This window comes from Rattus norvegicus, chromosome 3 (genome assembly GCF_021556685.1).
Source record: "Rattus norvegicus strain SHRSP/BbbUtx chromosome 3, alternate assembly SHRSP_T2T, whole genome shotgun sequence".
Lineage (NCBI taxonomy): Eukaryota > Metazoa > Chordata > Mammalia > Rodentia > Muridae > Rattus > Rattus norvegicus.
The window spans coordinates 132,719,497-132,745,284 of NC_141536.1; the positions used below are offsets into that span (position 1 = coordinate 132,719,497).

At 43.5% G+C, this 25,788-nt stretch overlaps 1 protein-coding gene across 2 annotated transcripts in view; it reads left to right on the top strand.

Moving 5' to 3' along the window:
* Slc24a3 (solute carrier family 24 member 3) overlaps positions 1-25,788 on the top strand; it is a 502,316-nt gene that overhangs the window by 435,484 nt on the left and 41,044 nt on the right. For both annotated transcript variants that reach the window (NM_053505.3, XM_087654830.1), the window contains 2 exon segments: positions 7,408-7,433; positions 22,743-22,796. In NM_053505.3, the coding sequence (NP_445957.2) occupies positions 7,408-7,433; positions 22,743-22,796 (80 nt within the window).

The window sequence follows — 25,788 nt, forward strand, 5'->3', positions numbered from 1 at the left end:
CTTTTACTTGGGTGTTGGGGATCCGAACCTAGGTGCTTATGCTGAAGCAGCAAGTCCGTTACCCCTGAGCCATCTCCCCAGCCCTGCCATCTGGGGTCATTCCCTCATGAGACTGGGAGAGGAATAAAATACATCCTCCGTCCAGCAGGGTGGTACTTAGCAAAGTACCCTCCCCAACACCCCCACATCTACCCCACACCCCAACCTTAGACTAAAACTCACAAACTCTCTGTAGCTTTTTTCTTAGTCCACTAATTTGTGAACCCAGCTACAGTAATAAAAAATTCTTCCCATTTTCCTTAAGTAATATGAAGCTTCCTATAGGGATGTGCCATGGCCACTTAAAATTCCTCTGTTTAAAAGCTCTTTCCATGGCCCACAAAATAATCACCAAGCTTCCCAAACAGTTTAATTTAACTAGCTTTTTTTTTAAGTTCTGAAATGTTTGGCAAGAGTACCTGCTTGACCTCCTGAGGTTGTACAAGGAGAGCCCATTCACTCACAGGGCAAGTCTGGATTAAGTGATACCAGATGCCATTTCTATATATTTTCTCACCAAGAACCCCTTAAAGACTCACACAACTGAGCCCCAAGGGCAAACCAGGAGGCCTAGAGAACCAACGAGTAGCCAAGAGAGATTCCCCAGAGATACTGCTTGGTGCTAAGGAACGGGGTAATGAGTCCAGCCTGGAGAATGCTAATAGCTTCATGTATTGCTTAGAATCTAAGACACCTGAGATGTAGCCATTGAAGATGGGACACAGACAGGGTGGAACGCAAAAAATATGGGAGACAGGCATGTGCGCTCCACACACAATCCCCCAAAATAAAGATAGTTAATTACAGACCCAAACTCATTTCATTTTGGCTCCATCTAAATTTTCCTCTGTGTTGTTTTATGATTAGCCTGTTAAATGAAGAAATACAAAAATGACATATTATTGTCTAAACCAATCATTCTTTCCAAAACATGCAGTGTGTTCTTCCCATTTCCTCCCCTTAGGAACAGAAAATCCCTTTGGCCTCATACACCTTCTATATTGAAATGTTGGGCCATAGAAAAGCTAGACACTGCCTGAATGCAAGAGAGATTCCACTATTGAGTCCTGCGAATATTCTGTGCTCTTTGCAATGCCCCATTGTCCGTCTGCTCACACATGCCACAGCTGTCCACAGATCAGCACAGCCCTCCCCTGCCTCTCCTCCACACCCTGACACCCAGGAGCACTTGGTTCATGGGCATAGCTGGCCTCACAGTCCTGTCTTTTTTCCAAATTTCCAGCCAGCCTGTCAGGTTTCTTGCATTAGAATGTTGCTGTGATTTACATAATCGTGAAATTTACATAAATGCAAATGATCCATCACATCATCAGGCTAACAGCTGCCCAAAAGGAAACACTTTATTTTTACCCTTCATCTCAGTTGAAGTCAGGGATTGGGAACATGAAGAGGACAGAGCCTTCTTCGTGGGAGACAGAAAAGTCTGTGGAACAGCTCCCCCATAACTTGGGCTGGTACAGAAATCCAATTCAAAGTGCCGTCTGTCTATAGATGATAGACCAAGGAAGCCCTTGATCCCAGTTGGCACAGTTCTCAGGACACTCTCTGTGCGGGCGCAACAAAAAAGCTAGTTCAAATTAACACTTCCATCCCTATCACTGGGGAGCTCTTGGCAGAGCCCCTCTGTGAAGAGATCCCATGGAGGTGAAAAACAGCTGAGCTGACACACATTTGCCAGAGATGACCAGCGACTGTATCAGTCACCTTGTAGTTGCCATGACAAAATACTTTGGGCAATCATAAATAGAAAGCTTTGCTTAGTTCATGGATCCGGAAGCCTGACTTCAAATTCAAATAACCCTCTTGCTTTGGGCCCATTATGACTGGTGTGTATGGTGGGACAAAGTGCCCACCTCATGAATCAGAATGGCAAAAAAGAACAACAGAGAGATATCTCACCTTCAAGGAGAAGCCCCCCTGACCTAAAGACCTCTTTGGCTCTGCTCCATAAAGATCTCACTAGCCTTCTAATAGTGCCAACCTAAGCACCAAGCTTTTGACACATGACCCTTAGAAGATACTTTCCTGAAGCCTTCTGCCCTTTATCATTGTCTCATAGCAGCCATGCTACATAGCCATATGGTCATGTGTAGCCATGGTAACCATATGACCATGTGCAGTCATGGTAGCCATATGACTATGTACAGCTACTAAACACTTGAAATGCAGCTAGTAAGGTCAAAGAGCTGAACTTTATCTTGGTTATGTTGCATTATATATCCACAGATGAGAGTAACTGCCATGTTGGACAGTGCAGTTCTGGTAAGCCAACTGTCCTTTGGAAAGGATGAACATTCCTACAGGTATCTGTACCTCTCAGGCTTACAGAGCAGGTAGCTAAGATGGTGTAGCCATGCCACTCCAATACAGCTGTATAGAATCCAGACTTGGCTTCTAGTAAAAATCTGCCTCTGTGGTTCTGAACTATTCCTTATTTTGAGAATATGTCGTTAGAAAGATGTAACCCCCCAGAACTCATGAAGTTTTAGCTTCATTTCTGTTGCTGTGATTAAAAAAGAAAACTGACAACAAAGCAATATAGGGGAAAAATGAGTTTATTTGGCTAACACTTCCCGGTTACAGTCCATCATTGGGGGGAAGTCAAGGGAGGAACTTCAAACCACAAGTCGCGTCATATCCGCAGCCAAGTGCAGAGAGAAATGGATGCACATATAATTCCTTGCTTGGTTGTGCTCAGCTCAATTCCTCTAGCCCTATACAGTTCTAAACTCCTTGCCTAGGGTATGTTGCAGCTCATACTGGGCTTGGTCTTCCCACACCAGCTAGGACAATCCCCACAGACATGCCATAAGCCTACCCAATTAGACAATTCTTCATCAAGATTCTTTCCAAGTGATTCTAAGTTGTGTTAAGTTGACAATTTAAGCTATCCACCACGGCAAATAACCTTACATACTCTAGACATGGTTTTGTCCTGTTCCTCCTGTGGTAGAAAGGCAATCTTGATGGCCATGGTAAGCATTGTCCTTGGCCTTCCAGATGGCCTTCTCTGTAGCTAGTCACCTCTCTCTCTCTCTCTCTCTCTCTCTCTCTCTCTCTCTCTCTCTCTCTCTCTCTCTCAATCCCATTCTTCACTGGAAATTAGCTGATCTTCCTTTATTCCCTAGCTCCAACTGTACTGCCATTTAATTTCAACTCTCCTTCTGGCCAAGAGGGAATAAAGAATGATAGCTAGAAGCCTCCCAGCGGAATGGCTATGACAGAATTTTAAACTCTGGAAATAAATTGACTGTGGTCACACAAAGCTTAACTGATTTTGCAGTCCCTGCTGTGGATGTGTGGAAGGAACTGTGTGATTCTGAGAATGCTGGGAGGCTGGGGGCCATTTTTGCATTCGTTCACTCAACAGGGAGGGACATATTCAACTGACCCATAGGAGCCAACCAGCTTTTACGAGGAAAATGACTTGAAATTCGTAGTTAGTGATTGCATCTGTTTTTGTGCTGCCCATCTACCAGCCCTTTATTATAACAACCCTTGTCTCCTGTATTCTATGTATTCAGCCCCCAACTCCTTTTCTTCCTGGTAGCAGGTTCTTAAAAGTTTATAATGAGACAATCAGTCCTTCTCAAGCTCTTAATTTCTTGTCCTCTTGTGTGACCACTAATGCCAATCATCCTACAGTGTCCCATTATCCTTAAAGCATAAACCACAGTGGGGCACACCCTAGCCAGCTTTGTAGTATGTCCCACTGGATTCCTCCCCTTAGCTAAGCCACATGCACTGCCTGATCCTAGACCTGAAGAAGTGGGTGTTCTAAATGTGGAGCGGCTGAGGGGCTTCCCATGTCATTGAATGAGAAGGGTCTGTGGGGGCAGCTAGCTTCATTTTGTATTTAGGAAGGGAAGGCTTTCCAAGTTTCGGCCTCTTGAAAGAAAATGATACTCATGATTTTCCCTGTCACTTTCACTGCTTAAAATTCTAGCAGTGCCAGTGATCATGACATAGATTATGAAATCACAGCAATGCAGCCGTCCCCCCTCTATGGTGTAGCTGTATAGATTCAAACACTAGGACTGTTGTGATGAAAGGAAAGCAATTTTGTGTGTACCCTCTTCCCCTGGTTACAGCTAAGCCACTCCTGGCTTGCCTTTGCCATGCCTCTCCATCTTGAGGGAGCCATTCCCTTGGCCCTTCCCCGAGATGCTCTGACATCCAAGGACCCATCTGCCTGAAGTCAGCCCGACTTGTTTGGAAGAATTTTAGAGCAGACACCAGGACTGACAAGCCCGTTTCCATGGTACCCAACCACCTCTTGGAAGCCTAGAAGAAAAAGAAAGAGCACTTTTTGTCAAATTCATTTCTGTTTGTTCACATTTAGCCCAGCTGCAGAGCATGTGTAACCTCAGAGCAAAGCCAGGAATAGCTTTAGATGAGCCGCGTGGAGGTCAGAGGCCAGGACCCTGGGACAGTCCTTTCTCAGCAAACCTGAGGCCCAGCTTTTAGCAACAGTGGCTTTCAGGACTGTGAGCTATCTCATGCCGGCCTCAGACACACATGCAACAAGAGAGTACCCAAGGCTTGCTTTCTCTTGGGGAAAGGTTTGGTTACTTTCAAATGCTACAAAAGGACATCAGTGGGCTGCAACTCATGGGAAGATGCAGTGTTTATGACTTACTCACCTGTAGCAAACTTCAAGCAGTAACCACCACCACTTGGCACATGCAGCTCTTGTCAGGCTATAGGTGCTTCTGCCTTGAGGTACTTCAGCTCCTTCCCCCAAGGTTTACCAGAGCCTTGAAAATCAGGCTTGAACCACTTCATTTTAACTTTGCTGCCTAAACAAGGGTGGAGGGCTGGGATGTGAGCGCCACCTAGTGGTGAGAAAATGGAACTAAGGAAAATTTGGGGGTTTTGTTTTTTTGTTTTTTGTTTTTTTGTTTTTTTGTTTTTTTCTTTCAGGTTTCCTCCTACAGCATGGGGCCAGGAAGAGGGGTGTTCCCTCTTAGGGCCAGAGCACAAAAACAGAGATATCTGCATTACTTCTCTTAAGAGAATGAAATTAAATAGTATCTGTAAGGAATAACAAACCCATCTTCCTCAGCAGTCTGGAGCAAAAGCTAAAGCAAAGTTATCATTTTAACTTTCTACACAGAATGATGCTAGGCCTCCATTAGGATGCCACCACTGTCCTTCTGGAGGACCGTTCCACCGTCCATGTTTACTTCCTTACTTCCGGTCTGCCAAGATAGACAAGCCACCCTGCCTCCCCACCTACCAGCCCTGTCCCCACGGATGCTCTGAGATGGACCATCCCTGCCCCTCCTTTCCCACAAGGGACAAGCCTGTTTTCTACCTCAGTTTCCTTCCAGCTCAATTTATGGTCCTCTCAAAGATCCAGTTGGGGACCAAGTGTTCAGAATATGCCTCTGTGGAGGAAGTTTCACATCTAAGCAACAGTGAAGATCTTTGCACAAACTTGGTTTTTTTTCCCTTAAATAATCAATAGTTAAAGGCGTACCAGCCTACAGCTGTTCCTAGAAAGCACATGAAGGATGCCTGTGCCTCTGCACTGAGGCTAGTTGACTTCAGGGACTCCTTCTCTAGGACTGCACCCCTGTCTATGTACAGTCTTGGGCAGACTGCAGGCTCCCTACAAGCTACATTCATGCTTGGCATTGCCTGCCTTCCCTGATGGAAGAGAATTAAATTGACCTGGTCAATTAAACTCTCCTAGCGTCTCATATTCTCTTGAGCGACTATGAAGTAATTGTTCCATCCCCATGGCTAGGACTAATATTAAATTAAGTAGTTAATAAAAATGTTTTCCATCTTAAATAATCGGTCTGTCCCATTATTTCATGATAACAATTTGTTAATGCTAGCAATCACGTAAAACAACCATGAATCACTGTGGGAGACTGGACTCCACACCATCTAGCCCGAGGGGAAGGGACTGAACTCTATAGGATCCAGCCCCAATTCCAGGAATGTCTCCTTGATGCCTCTAGTGCTCTTCCCACTCTAACTTGGCATTTTCATCCAGATGTCAACTTGTTGAACTTGATGGCGAAGACACGGTAGCAAAAACATGAAGCAACGTTCTTTTTTTTTCTCCTTGAACAGCTCTTTAAAAAGAACCAGTTACAAGTAAGCAAGCATAGACCCTGCCTCCCAGACCTTTAAACTCGCAGGAAGAGCTCCTGGTGGGCCTTTGAGAGATCTTTTGTGTCCCAGCACAACTGGAGATTATTAGAATTGCTGGAGACCAAGACAATGCCCACACCATTAACTACATTTACTGACCCGCTCTATGGAGAGCTCCGTGGAGATCTGGCATCACTTGCCTAGTCACCCTGCAACCTCTTGCCTTACAGTCACCAGGGGCCTCTCCCTCCAGAGAGAGTGAGTGCTCCTCAAAGACCATCATGCCAAAATAAGAGGCAGGCCTGAGTCCTGGAGTCGATTCCACAGTGGGTTGGACAACCCCAAAATTATTTCAGCTTTACAAAATGTGGTTTCCCTATATAAATCGAAAGACTTTCCAGTTTTCTTGTATTTTTGTCTTGTTTCCTTTTGCTTTCCCAAGTGGGAATTGACCTGGGGTTGTGCTGGGCTGGAGGCTCACTGGTGAAACTTTGTTCCAGATGCTCTATTGACCCCAACAGATGAGAATAAAAGTCTCGGTTTCTCACTTGTTCCCTTCATTGCTTCTGACCTTCTGAGCCTCCTTCCTTAACAGAAGGCACTGGGTATGGGCAGTCAACAGTGCCCAGGATGGGCAAACACATTGTATTCACTGTGAGATATCTTTCTCATTCATATCTGCCATTTGATTTACTTGACTTGGGGTCACTTTCTTTGTGAGATGCTAAGGGGTGCTGATCCCCCTACTTTGGGCTGTGATCTAACAAAAGGAATCAGCTAAAAGGACAGCGTTGAGCACGGAATGTCAGGTACTTAAGTGGAATGGGTGACACTGCACTGAGAAGTGCAGAAATGGCAGCAGTGGCAGCTAAGAGATCCACATACGAAAGCACCTGCCAGGTTACTACCTCCCATTCTAGACCTAAATCCCATGATGTGTCTTGTTTTATTAAACAGAGTCTTCCCTCACAGTCCCTCTCTCTGGGGACGGAAAGCAAAGGGCAGCCTGGATCACCCAGTGCTTCTCCTCCCCACAATAATCTGCACAGAGGAACCTTTCTCTATCAATAATCAAAGACTGTAAAAAGAGTTTGCCCCCAGGTGCCTGGCATTCCAGCCCACCCATGAGTGCCACCAGGCCAGCAGTGAGCACTGACAGCACTCCATGGTAAAACGTTGTATGTGCACATGTGTGTGCGCGAACCTCTAACCGCCTTTCTTTTTTTTTCTCTCTCACAGTTCATTTATGATGAAAAGGTTTCTTGGTAAGTACCTCTTTTCCCCTTCTAATTGCCCCCTTTTCTGGCACAGAGCTAGATTCATGGCAGGCTGGAGTTGAGGTATAGAAAAGGAACAGGGACAGCAAAATGGCTCAGCTGGTAAAGGCACTTGCTGCCGGGCCAACAGCCTGGGTTTAGTCTCTGGAACCCATGCGATCAAAGGAAAGTTCTCACACCCACAAGTTGTCCTCTGACCTCCACACCCGTACCGGCATGCCTGTGTGTGCCAAATAAACACACACAAATAAGTAAATCTAATTTAGAAAAGGAGAAAATGTCATGACACCTCGAAACAGCCAGGATTCCTTAGAATCCCACACACCCCCCCCCACTTCTCTCTCAATAAAGACATTAAATTGCCTTTCACCAAGAATTTCCCTTGGACTGGGTCTATAGGATTCATATCTTCATATCTAGATGTCTAATGGATATTATAAATTTTCTGTGTCCTTCTCCAGTCAGCCACTGATGGACCACAATTGTAGTTTTGACTAATCCTTTCATATCTGGGTCAGTCAACTTTCCATTACTATAACAAAGTAACACTAGATAAATAACTTATACAGGGGAAAAGTTCATTGTCACTCCCAGTTTGAAAGGATCCAGCCCTTGTTCTGCTGGCACATCACGGTAAGAAGGAATGTTTGGCAAAACCATTCACCCTATGACCAGAAAGCAATAGAAAGAGGGTCCCACTGTCTTCTTCAAGGTCACGTGCCTACTGAACTGACCTCCCACTGGGCCCCTGCCTCTTCAGGTTTACACCAGCGCCCATTAGCACCAAGCTGAGAGCCAAGCCTTTAACACATGGGTGGGCCTTTGGTGAACCTGAGCTGTAGCAGGCTGCAAACCAAGCTCAGTGTTCCAAGCCTCATGACATCTTATGCTGAGACTCTAAAAGTAATCCCTGGGCTCTGAGAGTCTGTGGTGATTCAGATAGAAGGTGTTTATTCAATTAACTATGTGGAGGTATATTTGCATTTTGACCGCCTGTCCAAACCCGAATTCTTGAAATGAGTTCTGAGCAAGTCCAACGTGTTTGAAATGGAAATAGAAATGTGGTGTCCTGTGCATTCTGGTTACAGCTTTTTTCAAATGTTTGATCCACATAAGTAGAAGAAAATGAAGAACTTCTTAGAAATAGGAGTGGCTCGGTAACTAGAAACTTCCACGGCATTACTTTCAGTTAGGAGTAAGCTATAAAAAGAGACGGAATTCCTGTGGCTTCACTCTCAGAAAACATCCTCAGCTTTTATTCTAACCCTTTTTGGATTAGAATAAAACCTATGCCTCTGTCTGAGAGTGCATCTCTGGCTTCCAACACTTGAGGGGGTGGGGGTGGGGGACAAGGACCTACTTCAGTGATAAGGAATGTCACAGAGGAGCTATGCCAGTGTGTAGCGATAAGTCATTGACTTCCTGTAAGACCTATCTCTATTTTCTTTAGAAATCAGTTTGTGAAGTGTTTGGAAACCCAATTATTAAAATTCAGGTTATGATAAAGCACATATAGTCTATTTTTTAAAAGAACCTTTCTCTTCATACTGATTCATAAAAAAAATAATGTTTTTAAAGTAATAGTAATCAAAAGCCTGAAAGGGGTCAACATGACGGGGAGCACCCCATGTCTGCTAAGGATGCTACTCCCAAGGGTGGCTCATCAGGGTCACTGCTGACCTCAGCATTGACCTCCACTCTGGGCAGGGTCATCTCAGGGTAAGGACCTGCCCTCTCAGGCACGCATTTGTGCCATCTCAAAGAAATGCACAACTGCACGAGAACCACAGCAGGGAGAGATGAATGCAGACAGCGCAGTGAACCGGCTTCAGTTGGTACAGAACCCTTCAGGATACCTAGCATGTCTAAGAGCCAGAAAAGGGAGTGATTTCTTCTTCATTCCAAAGGAGTCTTAGTCACTGTTCTGTAGTTGTGATGAGACACTACGACCAGGGCAACCCTTATAAGAGAAAGCATTTAATTGGGGCTGGCTTACAGTTTCAGAGACTTAATTCATTATTGTCATGGCAGGAAGCATGGTGCCATGCAGGCAGACATGGTAGCTGAGAGTTCTACAACTGAATGCAAAGGCAGAAAGAAGAGAAGAGAGAGCCATTGGGTCTGGCTTGAGCTTTAGAAACTCCAAAGCCTAACCCCAGTGACATACTTCCTCCAACAAGGCCACACCTCCTAATCCCTCTCAAGTAGTTCCACTCCCTAAAGACCAAGCATCATTCAAATATATGAGCCTGGGGGGGGGGGGGATACCTATTCAAACAACCACAAAAGTCTGTCTGTCTCTCTCTCTCTCTCTCTCTCTCTCTCTCTCTCTCTCTCTCTCTCTCTCTCCTTGTCTCCTTCTGATGTTAGGTCAACCAATGCTAGGATAGAGCCCAAAGCCTTTTACAAGAGATTCTAGAATCTGCAAAGAATCTTAGGCATCTACATTCTGAGCACCAACAGTCCCATACATGGAGTCAGGAGTGTGGACAGAGCCAGGAGGGCCACATATGTATGTCACAAGTGCTGTGCAACTTGGTGGGTGATGTTAGAATCAAAATTCTCTCCATGTTTGCTTCCAAAGACCTGAGCTAAGGGTTCCCAGGGCACCGAGACCCGTCATTCTCAGAGTGCTAGCCCGTTGTGTAATCACTGTTACTGCATGCATGAGCTGACAGAGAGAATTTCTCATATGAGTGAGACTGGGAAATCAAACTCTGCCCTGCTGGCCCTTTGCTGCTCGGGGAATTCCAGGGTCTTCAAGTCCTCATTTTAGAAGATACAAAACACATTGAACCTGAATGTGCTTTTCACTGTTTGCCTCTCCTGGTTTCCTACCTACCAAGCATTGACTTATCTAGAAGGCTGTGAGCAGGAACTTTCCCCCTTAAAACCAAACTCTTCAGCGTACCCAGTGAAGCTGCGGCAGGGGGTTGGTGACACCTTACAGGATGAATTTCACTGTTGCAAGATAGTCCCGCAGCTCCTAGAGATGTTAAGGCAGGTGATTAACTCACTTCATATCTTCAGAAGGAAACTGATTGCAACTGTGTTGATTTTGAAACAGGACTGCTCCTAGGAAAATGAATGTTGCCAAATACAAATGCAGCAATCTCTCAGGATTTGTGTAGAATTGGTTTCAGGACTGCAGATGATACCAGAATCTATATGTAAACTGTCATGGTATTTACACACCTTCTTCTGTATGCTTTAAGACACCTCCATATTATTAATAGCCAATGTAATGCAAATGCTGTTTAAATAGCAGGGTTGAGGTGTTCTCATGTATTGCATATTGTTACAGTGAATCCACAGTTCTCAACCTATGGGTCTCAATCCCTTTGGGAAGAGGTCAAACGACCCTTTCACAGGGGTTGCCTAAGACCATCATGCATAACAGATATTTACATCATGACTCATTACAGTAGCAAGCAAAATTGCAATTATGAGATAGAGACAAAAATAATTATATGGGTGGGGGTCACCACAACATGAGGAACCGTATTAAAGGGTCACAGCATTAGGGAGGTTGAGAACCACTGCACTCGATTGTTCATGGAATTGTCTTAGTTTAATTTCCCACTGCTGTGATAAAATAACCTGACAAAAGCAACTCTGGGTATCAACGGGTTTATTTCGCTCACAGTTCTAGTACAGACGAGCAGAGAAGTCACAGCAGCAGAATCCTCAGAGAATTGGTGGCATTACATCTTCAGTCAGAAGCAGGGAGCAGTGAATGAATCCTGCATTCTAGTGTTAAGTTCAGTTTCTCCATTTTATACAGTGCAGTGTCAACTGCCTAGGGAATGCTGCCACCTACAGTGGGCATCTCTTCACATTAACCTAGATAATCTCCCTCACAGCATGCCCACCTAGACATCCTTCTCAGGAGTTTCTAGATTGTGTCAAGTTGATGCTAAAAGTAGCCATGATGGGAATGATGGGCTTTTTAAAAGGCATCTGTATATGTTCAGTACAGATAGAATTTTAAAAATATTTTTCAGCCTGTAATTGGTTGAGTTACAGTAGAACCTGCAGATAAACAGGGCTAACCGTATTTAAAACAAACAAAAAACACAAACAAGGTGTTTGCATCAGACCTGAATGAGATTTCTTGACCATTCTTCAAGCTTGTTGTGCCATGTGTTTACGTTCAAGCAAGGAGTGGAACCCAGCAATCAGTTGGGATGCTTTTAGGAGAAGACAATTTTTAAAAAACCAACCTTTGCATATCACAGGTACACAGGGATGTTTCTCCTGACCTTTCCTAATAGTCCTAAAATGGCTACTGTGAGTCTAGACGTCATGTCTGTATAAACACAAGAGGGAAGAATAAAAGGTTTTGATGCCTTTCTCAGACCCTTTCATTTTATATATCTTTAGTAACATGATGGCTGTGACAGGATTAACAATCATAACTTTAGGCCAGTCGTTATTGATCCTGGGAACTGAAGGTGGGACTTCCCTTTCTTGAAATCAGTTGTTGCCTCAGTACAGTAGAGTTCTCATTCTGAGCGAGAGATAGGGACATCTTTCTGTTAGGTAGTATTCCAAAAGACACTTAAAACTGAAACCATGAGAGACAAATCTACTAGGTCATCACGCAGGAAAGGCCTGTGGATCCATGATGGTAGGTCAGCTAAAGACATAGTGAAGCCAGAAGGGAGCTGAAGTATGTGTGTCAGGATCCCACAGGCTCAAGAAGAAACTAAAAAATATACAGGGTAGTGTTCTGGTTTCTTCTTCTTCTTTTTTTTTTTTTATTAACTTGAGTATTTCTTATTTACATTTCGAGTGTTATTCCCTTTCCCGGTTTCCAGGCAAACATCCCCCTAATCCCTCCCCCTTCCCTTCTTTATGGGTGTTCCCCTCCCCATCCTCCCCCCATTGCCGCCCTCCCCCCAACAATCTAGTTCACTGGGGGTTCAGTCTTAGCAGGACCCAGGGCTTCCCCTTCCACTGGCGCTCTTACTAGGATATTCATTGCTTCCTATGAGGTCAGAGTCCAGGGTCAGTCCATGTATAGTCTTTAGGTAGTGGCTTAGTCCCAGGAAGCTCTGGTTGCTTGGCATTGTTGTTCATAAGGGGTTTCGAGCCCCTTCGAGCTCTTCCAGTTCTTTCTCTGATTCCTTCAATGGGGTCCTATTCTCAGTTCAGTGGTTTGCTGCTGGCATTCGCCTATGTATTTGCTGTATTCTGGCTGTGTCTCTCAGGAGAGATCTACATCCAGTTCCTGTCAGCCTGCCCTTCTTTGCTTCATCCATCTTGTCTAATTGGATGGCTGTATATGTATGGGCCACATGTGGGGCAGGCTCTAATGGGTGTTCCTTCGGTGTCTGTTTTAATCTTTTCCTCTCTATTCCCTGCCAAGGGTATTCTTGATCCCCTTTTAAAGAAGGAGTGAAGCATTCACATTTTGATCATCCGTCTTGAGTTTCATTTGTTCTAGGCATCTAGGGTAATTCAAGCATTTTGGCTAATAGCCACTTATCAATGAGTACATACCATGTGTGTTTTTCTGTGATTGGGTTACCTCATTCAGGATGATATTTTCCAGTTCCAACTATTTGCCTACGAATTTCATAAAGTCATTGTTTTTGATAGCTGAGTAATATTCCATTGTGTAGATGTATCACATTTTCTGTATACATTCCTCTGCTGAAGGGCATCTGGGTTCTTTCCAGCTTCTGGCTATTATAAATAAGGCTGCTATGAACATAGTGGAGCACGTGTCTTTTTTATATGTTGGGGCATTTTGGGGTATATGCCCAAGAGAGGTATAGCTGGATCCTCAGGCAGTTCAATGTCCAATTTTCTGAGGAACCTCCAGACTGATTTCCAGAATGGTTGTAACAGTCTGCAATCCCACCAACAATGGAGGAGTGTTCCTCTTTCTCCACATCCTCGCCAGCATTTGCTGTCACCTGAGTTTTTGATCTTAGCCATTCTCACTGGTGTGAGGTGAAATCTCAGGGTTGTTTTGATTTGCATTTCCCTTATGACTAAAGATGTTGAACATTTCTTTAGGTGTTTCTGAGCCATTCGGCATTCCTCAGCTGTGAATTCTTTGTTTAGCTCTGAACCCCATTTTTTAATAGGGTTATTTGTTTCCCTGCGGTCTAACTTCTTGAGTTCTTTCTATATTTTGGATATGAGGCCTCTATCTGTTGTAGGATTGGTAAAGATCTTTTCCCAATCTGTTGGTTGCCGTTTTGTCCTAACCACAGTGTCCTTTGCCTTACAAAAGCTTTGCAGTTTTATGAGATCCCATTTGTCGATTCTTGATCTTAGAGCATGAGCCATTGGTGTTTTGTTCAGGAAATTTTTTCCAGTGCCCATGTGTTCCAGATGCTTCCCTAGTTTTTCTTCTATTAGTTTGAGTGTATCTGGTTTGATGTGGAGGTCCTTGATCCACTTGGACTTAAGCTTTGTACAGGGTGATAAGCATGGATCGATCTGCATTCTTCTACATGTTGACCTCCAGTTAGTTGAACCAGCACCATTTGCTGAAAATGCTATCTTTTTTCCATTGGATGGTTTTGGCTCCTTTGTCAAAAATCAAGTGCCCATAGGTGTGTGGGTTCATTTCTGGGTCTTCAATTCTGTTCCACTGGTCTATCTGTCTGTCTCTGTACCAATACCATGCAGTTTTTATCACTATTGCTCTGTAATACTACTTGAGTTCAGGGATAGTGATTCCCCCTGAAGTCCTTTTATTGTTGAGGATAGTTTTAGCTATCCTGGGTTTTTTGTTATTCCAGATGAATTTGCAAATTATTCTGTCTAACTCTTTGAAGAATTGGATTGTTATTTTGATGGGGATTTCATTGAATCTGTAGATCGCTTTTGGTAAAATGGCCATCTTTACTATATTAATCCTGCCAATCCATGAGCATGGGAGATCTTTCCATCTTCTGAGGACTTCTTCAATTTCTTTCTTCAGAGTCTTGAAGTTCTTATTGTACAGATCTTTTACTTGCTTGGTTAAAGTCACACCGAGGTACTTTATATTATTTGGGTCTATTGTGAAGGGTGTCGTTTCCCTAATTTCTTTCTCGGCTTGTTTCTCTTTTGTGTAGAGGAAGGCTACTGATTTATTTGAGTTAATTTTATACCCAGCCACTTTGCTGAAGTTGTCTATCAGCTTTAGTAGTTCTCTGGTGGAACTTTTGGGATCACTTAAATAAACTATCATATCATCTGCAAATAGTGATATTTTGACTTCTTCTTTTACGATCTGTATCCCCTTGACCTCCTTTTGTTGTCTGATTGCTCTGGCTAGAACGTCAAGAAATATATTGAATAAGTAGGGAGAGAGTGGGCAGCCTTGTCTAGTCCCTGATTTTAGTGGGATTGCTTCAAGTTTCTCTCCATTTAGTTTAATGTTAGCAACTGGTTTGCTGTATATGGCTTTTACTATGTTTAGGTATGGGCCTTGAATTCCTATTCTTTCCAGGACTTTTATCATGAAGCGGTGTTGAATTTTGTCAAATGCTTTCTCAGCATCTAATGAAATGATCATGTGGTTTTGTTCTTTCAGTTTGTTTATATAATGGATCACGTTGATGGTTTTCCGTATATTAAACCATCCCTGCATGCCTGGGATGAAGCCTACTTGATCATGGTGGATGATTGTTTTGATGTGCTCTTGGATTCGGTTTGCCAGAATTTTATTGAGTATTTTTGCGTCGATATTCATAAGGGAAATTGGTCTGAAGTTCTCTTTCTTTGTTGGGTCTTTGTGTGGTTTGGGTATAAGAGTAATTGTGGCTTCATAGAAGGAATTTGGTAGTGCTCCATCTGTTTCAATTTTGTGGAATAATTTGGATAATATTGGTATGATGTCTTCTAGGAAGGTCTGATAGAATTCTGCACTAAACCCATCTGGACCTGGGCTCTTTTTGGTTGGGAGACCTTTAATGACTGCTTCTATTTCCTTAGGAGTTATGGGGTTGTTTAACTGGCTTATCTGTTCCTGATTTAACTTCCGTACGTGGTATCTGTCTAGGAAACTGTCCGTTTCCTGCAGATTTTCAAGTTTTGTTGAATATAGGCTTTTATAGTAAGATCTGATGATTTTTTGAATTTCCTCTGAATCTGTAGTTATGTCTCCCTTTTCATTTCTGATTTTGTTAATTTGGACACACTCTCTGTGTCCTCTGGTTAGTCTGGCTAAGGGTTTATCTATCTTGTTGATTTTCTCAAAGAACCAACTTTTGGTTCTGTTGATTCTTTCTATGGTCCTTTTTGTTTCTACTTGGTTGATTTCAGCCCTGAGTTTGATTATTTCCTGCCTTCTACTCCTCCTGGGTGTATTTGCTTCTTTTTGTTCTAGAGTTTTTAGGTGTGCTGTCAAGCTGCTGACATATGCTCTTTCCTGTCTCTTTCTGCAGGCACTCAGCGCTATGAGTTTTCCTCTTAGCACAGCTTTCATTGTGTCCCATAAGTTTGGGTATGTTGTACCTTCATTTTCATTAAATTCTAAAAAGTCTTTAATTTCTTTCTTTATTTCTTCCTTGACCAGGTTATCATTGAGTAGAGCATTGTTAAATTTCCACGTATATGTGGGCATTCTTCCCTTATTGTTATTAAAGACCAGCTTTAGGCCGTGGTGGTCCGATAGCACGCATGGGATTATTTCTATCTTTCTGTACCTGTTGAGGCCCGTTTTTTGACCAATTATATGGTCAATTTTGGAGAAAGTACCATGAGGAGCTGTGAAGAAGGTATATCCTTTTGCTTTAGGATAGAATGTTCTATAAATATCTGTTAAGTCCATTTGGCTCATGATTTCTCTTAGTCTGTCTACGTCTCTGTTTAATTTCTGTTTCCATGATCTGTCCATTGATGAGAGTGGGGTGTTGAAATCTCCTACTATTATTGTGTGAGGTGCAATGTGTGTTTTGAGCTTTAGTAAGGTTTCTTTTACGTATGTAGGTGCCCTTGTATTTGGGGCATAGATATTTAGGATTGAGAGTTCATCTTGGTGGATTTTTCCTTTGATGAATATGAAGTGTCCTTCCTTATCTTTTTTGATGACTTTTAGTTGAAAATTGATTTCATTTGATATTAGAATGGCTACTCCAGCTTGCTTCTTCCGACCATTTGCTTGGAAAGTTGTTTTCCAGCCTTTCACTCTGAGGTAGTGTCTGTCTTTGTCTCTGAGATGTGTTTCCTGTAGGCAGCAGATTGTAGAGTCCTCTTTGCATATCCAGTTTGTTAATCTATGTCTTTTTATTGGGGAGTTGAGGCCATTGATGTTGAGAGATATTAAGGAATAGTGATTATTGCTTCCTGTTATATTCATATTTGGATTTGAGTTTATGCTTATGTGCTTTTCTTCTCTTTGTTTTGTTGCCAAGACTATTAGTTTCTTGCTTCTTCTAGGGTATAGCTTGCCTCCTTATGTTGGGCTTTACCTTTATTATCCTTTGTAGTGCTGGATTTGTAGAAAGATATTGTGTAAATTTGGTTTTGTCATGGAATATCTTGGTTTCTCCATCTATGTTAATTGAGAGTTTTGCAGGATACAGTAACCTGGGCTGGCATTTGTGTTCTCTTACAGTCTGTATGACATCTGTCCAGGATCTTCTGGCTTTCATATTTTCTGGCGCAAAGTCTGGTGTGATTCTGATAGGTCTGCCTTTATATGTTACTTGACCTTTTTCCCTTACTGCTTTTAATATTCTTTCTTTATTTTGTGTGTTTGGTGTTTTGACTATTATGTGACGGGAGGTGTTTCTTTTCTGGTCCAATCTATTTGGAGTTCTGTAGGCTTCCTGTAGGCTTATGGGTATCTCTTTCTTTAGGTTAGGGAAGTTTTCTTCTATGATTTTGTTGAAGATATTTACTGGTCCTTTGAGCTGGGAGTCTTCACTCTCTTCTATACCTATTATCCTTAGGTTTGATCTTCTCATTGAGTCCTGGATTTCCTGTATGTTTTGGACCAGTAGCTTTTTCCGCTTTACATTTTCTTTGACAGTTGAGTCGATGATTTCTATGGAATCTTCTGCTCCTGAGATTCTCTCTTCCATCTCTTGTATTCTGTTGGTGAAGCTCGTATCTACAGCTCCTTGTCTCTTCTTTTGGTTTTCTATATCCAGGGTTGTTTCCATGTGTTCTTTCTTGATTGCTTCTGTTTCCATTTTTAATTCCTTCAACTGCTTGATTGTGTTTTCCTGGAATTCTTTCAGTGATTTTTGTGACTCCTCTCTATAGGTTTCTACTCGTTTTTTTATGTCTTTGTGGAATTCTTTTAGGGATTTTTGCGATTCCTCTCTGTAGGCTTCTACTTGTTCTCTAAGGGAGTTCTTCACGTCTTTCTTGAAGTCCTCCAGCATCATGATCAAACATGATTTTGAAACTAGATCTTGCTTTTCTGGTGTGTTTGGATATTCCATGTTTGCTTTGGTGGGAGAATTGGGCTCCGATGATGCCATGTAATCTTGGTTTCTGTTGCTTGGGTTCCTGTGCTTGCCTCTCTCCATCAGATTATCTCTAGTGTTACTTTGTTCTGCTATTTCTGACAGTGGCCAGACTGTCCAATAAGCCTGTGTTTCAGGAGTGCTGTAGACCTGTTTTCCTGTTTTTTTTTTTCAGCCAGTTATGGGAACAGAGTGTTCTGCTTTCGGGCGTGTAGTTTTTCCTATCTACAGGTCTTCAGCTGTTCCTGTGGGCCTATGTCCTGAGTTCACTAGGCAGGTCGCTTGGAGTAGGAAGGTTTGTCTTACCTGTGGTCCCGAGGCTCAAGTTCGCTCGTGGGGTGTTGCTTACGAGCTCTCCAAGGCGGCAGCAGCAACCAGGAAGATCTGTGCTGCCCTCTCCGGGAGCTTCCGTGCACCAGGGTTCCAGATGGCATTTGGTGTTTTCCTCTGGCATCAGAGATGTGGGCAGAGTGCAGTCTCTTCTGGTTTCCCAGGCGTGTCTGCCTCTCTAAAGGTTTAGCTCTCCCTTCCACGGGATTTGGGTGCAGAGAACTGTTTATCCGGTCGGTCCCTTCAGGTTCTGGTGGTGTCTCAGACGCAGCGGACCTGCTGCTCCTGGGCCCTCTTCTACGGGAACCCAGAGGCCATATACAGTTTCCTCTTGGGCCTGGGATGTGGGCAGGGGTGGGCAGTGTTGGTGGTCTCTTCCGCTCTGCAGCCTCAGGAGTGCCCACCTGACCAGGCGGTGAGGTCTCTCTCCCACAGGGTTTGGGAGCAGAGAGCTGCTGCGGGCAGGGATCCTCCAGTTTGGGACTCCCGCTAAATCTCTGGTTTCTTCTTTTGGGTTCCTCAAGTTGTGACTATGGGAGAATATCTGAGAATGCCAGCTGCTCCACCTGGTGTCTCTCACAAGCTGGATCCAGCACATACATTCAGACAGTGCTGACCAGTTCTCAACGGTTAGTGAACAGGCAGTGGACATGTTGTTACAGGTCATTTTGTGATGCTTACAGAACTAAGGAAAGGTATGTGTAGTGGGAACCATGAGGACCCCTGATGATCAGCTCAGCAAAGGAGCCAAGGGAATGATGGAGACCACCGAGGCCTCAGCAGCCCAATGTGTTCAGCATGGGAAAGGCCTTGTCAGGCCCACACAGGAAATCAGCAATGTAGACAGGAATGGGGTTTCCCACACTTGGGTGATCCTGGAAAATGGCCAACAACCAGTTTAAGAATAGCTTGCTTTAAGCTTCTGTAAGGCAAAGGACACTGTGGTTAGGACAAAACGGCAACCAACAGATTGGGAAAAGATCTTTACCAATCCTACAACAGATAGAGGCCTTATATCCAAAATGTACAAAGAACTCAAGAAGTTAGACCGCAGGGAAACAAATAACCCTATTAAAAAATGGGGTTCAGAGCTAAACAAAGAATTCACAGCTGAGGAATGCCGAATGGCTGAGAAACACCTAAAGAAATGTTCAACATCTTTAGTCATAAGGGAAATGCAAATCAAAACAACCCTGAGATTTCACCTCACACCAGTGAGAATGGCTAAGATCAAAAACTCAGGTGACAGCAAATGCTGGCGAGGATGTGGAGAAAGAGGAACACTCCTCCATTGTTGGTGGGATTGCAGACTGGTAAAACCATTCTGGAAATCAGTCTGGAGATTCCTCAGAAAATTGGACATTGAACTGCCTGAGGATCCAGCTATACCTCTCTTGGGCATATACCCAAAAGATGCTTCAACATATAAAAGAGACACGTGCTCCACTATGTTCATCGCAGCCTTATTTATAATAGCCAGAAACTGGAAAGAAGCCAGATGCCCTTCAACAGAGGAATGGATACAGAAAATGTGGTACATCTACACAATGGAATATTACTCAGCTATCAAAAACAACGAGTTTATGAAATTCATAGGCAAATGGTTGGAACTGGAAAATATCATCCTGAGTGAGATAACCCAATCACAGAAAGACATACATGGTATGCACTCATTGATAAGTGGCTATTAGCCCAAATGCTTGAATTACCCTAGATCCCTAGAACAAACGAAACTCAAGACAGATGATCAAAATGTGAATGCTTCACTCCTTCTTTAAATGAGGAAAAAGAATACCCTTGGCAGGGAAGGGAGAGGCAAAGATTAAAACAGAGACTGAAGGAACACCCATTCAGAGCCTGCCCCACATGTGGCCCATACATATACAGCCACCCAATTAGACAAGATGGATGAAGCAAAGAAGTGCAGACCGACAGGAGCCGGATGTAGATCGCTCCTGAGAGACACAGCCAGAATACAGCAAATACAGAGGCGAATGCCAGCAGCAAACCACTGAACTGAGAATAGGTCCCCCGTTGAAGGAATCAGAGAAAGAACTGGAAGAGCTTGAAGGGGCTCGAGACCCCAAAAGTACAATAATGTCAAGCAACCAGAGCTTCCAGGGACTAAGCCACTACCTAAAGACTATACATGGACTGACCCTGGACTCTGACCCCATAGGTAGCAATGAATATCCTAGTAAGAGCACCAGTGGAAGGGGAAGCCCTGGGTCCTGCTAAGACTGAACCCCCAGTGAACTAGACTATGGGGGGAGGGCGGCAATGGGGGGAGGGTTGGGAGGGGAACACCCATAAGGAAGGGGAGAGGGGAGGGGGATGTTTGCCCGGAAACCGGGAAAGGGAATAACACTTGAAATGTATATAAGAAATACTCAAGTTAATAAAAAAAAAAGAATAAAGAGGAGTATTACTTAGGAAAAAAAAAGAATAGCTTGCTTTACAGGAAGGGGGGAAAATTTTTGCTGTGGTAGAAAGGTTATAAGTTTGAGAGCAGTCTTAGGATACAATACAACAAAAAGAATTTTTTAAAAAGGAGGAAGGAGGGAGAGGGAAAGGGAGGAAGGAAGAAGAAAGGAAGGACAGAGGAAGGGAGGGAAGGAGGAAGGAAGGACAGAGGAAAGAGGAAGGAGAGAGACTTGGCCACTGAATTTGGTTCTCTGACACTAAAATGCACCTTTTGGAAGAACTTAATCATGAAGTTCCTTTTACATGAGTCAACAGGGTCAGAGTAGAAGCATCTTCCTGGAGACTGAAGCCAAGAACTATGGCTGAGCCTAGGACAGTTGGATGCCCAGAGGCCTTTCCCACTCCAAGTGCTTTCTGCAAGGATAAATCCATGCTAGCAAAGTCATTCTTAAGGAGACCTGGAGCACTCCATGTGGACACAGGGTTTGCATGACTGGCTCCATTTCGGTTAGTCTGTATTGGTGGTGTAAAATAATGGGCTTCATTATTACTTCACATATCATATACATATTCCTCTCATTATAACCTTTGCCTCCTCCTGCCTTCCACTGCTCCCTTCACAACTGTTAATCTCACTTTTACTTTTATGTCTTATTTTTCATCTATATCCCACATATGAGGAAAAAACATGATATTTATCTTTCTAAATATGGCTTATTTTGCTCCATACAACCTCTAGTCTCATTCATTCTTTTTCCTGCAAGCAATGCAATGCAATTCATGTTTATGGCTGACTAATATATGACTAAGGCATGCATGCATATATATATATATATATATATTGTGTGTGTGTGTGTGTGTGTGTGTGGTGTGTGTGTGTGTGCACCACAACTTCTGTATCCATTCTTCTGCTGGTGGGCAGCCAGGTGGTTTCTATAATGTGCCACAATAAACATGAGGGTGCAGATAACTCTGTTGTATCCAACTGTATTCCAGCCCCTTCCCAAGGCAAACCCATCTGAATCCCCCCATGTTTTCCATTTATTAAACAGATCAGCATAAGATCTCAGTGTATTCTTTATATAACATAAATATATAATTTCTGTACAATCAAAAGGCTAGGGGAACTAGAACGTCCTCTTCAGATGTCCCCAGTTCCCTTCTCTCCAAACCCAACATGCTCCCTAGTTTAAACCTGGGGTTAAACAAGGGTCTAAACCACAAGTGCCCTGAACTTTAGATAAAAGTTACTTCATAAAGAAACTGAAGGAATTAAAATGCTAAGAGGTACAAGGATAGGCCCCTCTCTCAATTGTTTTCCTTCCTTTCCTCTCTTGTGCTTTGGTTTGGTTTGGTTTGGATTTTCTATTTTTGTTTCTGGATACGGGATCTCACTCCATACTCCAAGCTGACCTAGAACTCACCATGTAGTGCACTCTGGAGGATTACAGGCACCAGCCACTGTCCACCATGCCCAGCTCCCTCCCACTCATCCCATTCTTCCTGCTGATGACACCCTTCCACACGGGAGAGCTGTCTCTGCCTCTCTCTGTCTATCTATCTCTCTGTCTCTGTCTCTTTGTCTCTCTGTCTCTCTGTCTCTTTCTCTGTCTCTCTCTCTCTCTCTCTCTCTCTGTGTGGGTGTGTGTGTGTGTGTGTGTGTGTGTGTGTCTTGATACTACCTGACTCTCTCCTTATCTCTGAGTCTCTTCTCTCTTTCTGGTGATACACCTCTGCAGCCAACACCCCTGCCCCATACCCACTGCTGCCCAATCCCCCTATCAGTTCCCTTGATGTGTTTGTTCTATGTAAGTAGATCTGGGTAACCCTGATGAGTAATTAAACTCCAAAAGATTTATGCAAACACTTGTATGCTCAAAGACCCGCCCCTTTTCATAGAGCTCTACTATGAATGACAGACAGGCATCTTCCATTCTGATGAGGGAAAACAATCTATCCAAAATGAAACACTTGCATAAACTAGGAATGGGTGTAACTGATCTGCCTTGCCATCTTGACCATGGACATCAGATGCTTAGAGCATTGGCTGACATGGCTTGACAGGACTGGCTTGACAAGGCTGCTGGTGCCTTCTCTAACTGTACTTCTTCCTATGCAGGTGGGAATCTCTAGTCCTTGTGCTGATGTACCTCATCTATATCATCATCATGAAGTAAGTAAAACATACGTGCAGTGATGTATAAGGATGTAGAAAGAGGAGTGGGAGAGGGAGGTCTGACTCATTCAATGTCCACCATCACAGACTCATAAAAATTACCCTTTGACTCATATTTGATGACAAAATCAACACTTCCATATTTCGTTCACAAACTGCATAGTGCATGTCTCTCTCTCTTCAGGGCCTGACAACTGAGCTTTTAGCTTTTATTAGATTGAAGGTAAAAATCCAACAAGTTGTATTTCTATACTGAGTGTGGGAAGATGTGGTGAGAGCTAGCAGAGTGACTGAAACCATAGAAACTTCCTTAGTCTGGATGTATCAGTCATCTGTCGCTGTGTAACAAACTGTACCAAAATTTATTAGCTAAAAAACCCACAAATATGTATTATTTGAGAATTAAAAATCCCAGAGCTGCTTCACTGGGAGTCTCTCATGGCATCGCAGATTGGACATTGGCTGGGGATGAAACCATGAAGTTGGCTGAGGCTGGGAGACTTCCTTGGCAGTAATGGAGAATAGCCCACTCTCATGGCTGGGGAGCAGATGCTAGATATTGGCTGAAGGGCTCAGTTTCTCACTACATGAGCTTCTCCCTATGGCTGCTGCAGTGGCTCCCTACAGAGCCGCTTGTTAAGAAATATTAGATTCCATTTTTCCTTCCCAGTCCTGCTCTCAGAATGATGACTACAAGATTAATTAGTTATTATTAAATTCCTAGGCCATAAACTTGGGCTCATTCACTGACTAGCTTGTAACTTATTAACCATTTAATCTATTCTGTGTCTATCACTTGGTTAATTACCTCTCCTTCAGTCCTGGCCTGCTTCCTCCTTCTAGTCTATTTAGCATCTTCCTCAGTATCTCTCAGAGTTCCTCTACCTGCTGGTTTATATCCTCTTCCCAGTCTGTCTCCAGTCTCATCTCATTGTAGTTTCATGCTCTTCCCAGAATCCTCTCTCCCTGCAAGTGTCCCACCTCCTATTTCCTGCCTCTACTCATTGGCCATCAGCTTCCTTATTGACAGGTGATACTTGTAAGAGGTTCTCTCTACCAGTGGTGATTCCAGAGAGGGAGGCAGAGGGCAGGGCACCCCGCCATACCTTTTCTAATCCCTCCTCAGACATGCACACCATCACTTTTGCCATGTTCTATTTATAAGACCTGAGTCACCGAGGACAGTCCACACTCAGGGCTGCAAGTCAGCTATGGAAGGAGAGAGCAGCCGATAACTTGTTTGTGGCTTTAAGCTATCACTTCAAGTGTTCTTCCTTCTGAAGTCAAGGTGGATTACTTTTTGTATAAAGAATGATAGGAAAGATAGTCCTGCTTGATGTTCCATAAATAAAATAGAAGCACAGTTTTCGAATGTGCTGTTCAGATTCCCATGTAGAGTCACCAAGGCGAGTAGCCCACAGAGCTGCAGATCCCCTCCCCTGTTGAGCTGTCTCTTAAACTCAACCATCCCCTACAATTCCTCCATCATAGGTAGCCACGTCTAGGGGAAGGAAAGTAGAGACATCTCAGCACTTGTCAGCCTGGGCATGCCAGAGAGCAGTCTAGAATGAACACTACATTTTTTTTCCTTCTGATGGGATGTAAAAAAGCATTCATTTGGGCCACCAGGGCCTAAGAGGCCTGCTGGGAGAAGCCAGTATGAATACAGCCAATCATCACCTTAGCAGCAAAATCAGGTGCTGGCCTGACTAATGTCCAGGGTAGGCCATAAGCAGCTCACTGACCATCTATCTATTCAATATGGTGCCCAGCGTTTAGTGGAGGAGCTGTCCAAGGGTCAGTTCTGAATCTTCTCGCTGGATATGGCATTTCTAGGGCAGGACCTTCCTGCAGTATATATTGACTTGGAATTGTTATGAAGAAACTGATGGGGAAGTGAGAAGTCGCACAGCACCTCGTATAACTAATTACCCTCCACTGGAATTCCATTGGTGATCCCCCACTGAGAACATAGCTTCTGGAGAGAAGAACATATTGAAGTGGGAGTAGCTATCTTACCCTTCTTTGCTTCAAATGGCAAACCTGTGAATGGAGTCAATGCCATGGTGGGGATGTCTTCAGTGATTCTCACAACTTCCTTCTCTGTCTTCCATTTAATTATTTCACCCTCTAAAACCATTTTATTTCCGAAACTCTTAAGTTTGGGTTTCTAGAGTCAAGAATCCTCTTGTTCCTTTTTGAGAAACTGATCCTTCAGCGATTCCAGAATTGCCACGTAGGGTCCCCTCTGTGCTGAGCGTTTGTGTTCTCGATTCCTAGTTGTGACAGTTGTGTGTACTATCTTGAATTTAATGGAGGCTTTGCAAAATGACGTGGTCTTCAGACACAGATGGAATCTAAAGAGGGGGAAGTAAGGAACATCGCCAGCAAGGTTTCTCTGTAGCCACCACACCCTTTCACCCAGTCACCATAAAGCCCAAACGCTGCCCAGCAGACTTGTGGACATTAAGGTAACAAGGGAGCCTCTATCCCTGAGTCACACCAAATACAGCAGTCAAGGAGATTGTTTCTGCTGAGGCCTCAGCTTCCCCGCCATTCCAGATGTTCAAACCAGCAGGACACAAATAAAACTGCGAATATCTGCTCTTGCTCTCGCGGAATTCTCTGCATAAATTCCATCCTGAGTTCTAAATTGAAATCTCTGCACTTTAGGCCATTCCTCTCTGCAATCAGAGACTCTAATCATTGGGTTTTTACGAAATCTGATTTATAAAATTGCATGCTTCACAATAAAATAGCTTCAGGGTGCAAGCACAAAATTTAAAACATTCAATTAAAAATATAAAACAGAGCCACAGCCATGAAAAAAAAGAAAAAAAACCCACACAGCATATATTAGACTCTTCAGCTGCCTCCCGGGAGGATAGCTTTAAAATAACTTTAAACATTCTGTATGAAAATCCAAAATAGGTAGAAAGCTCCCAGGCTATGGGCACATGCAACTTGGGCAAGAGCTTTCTTCTATTCA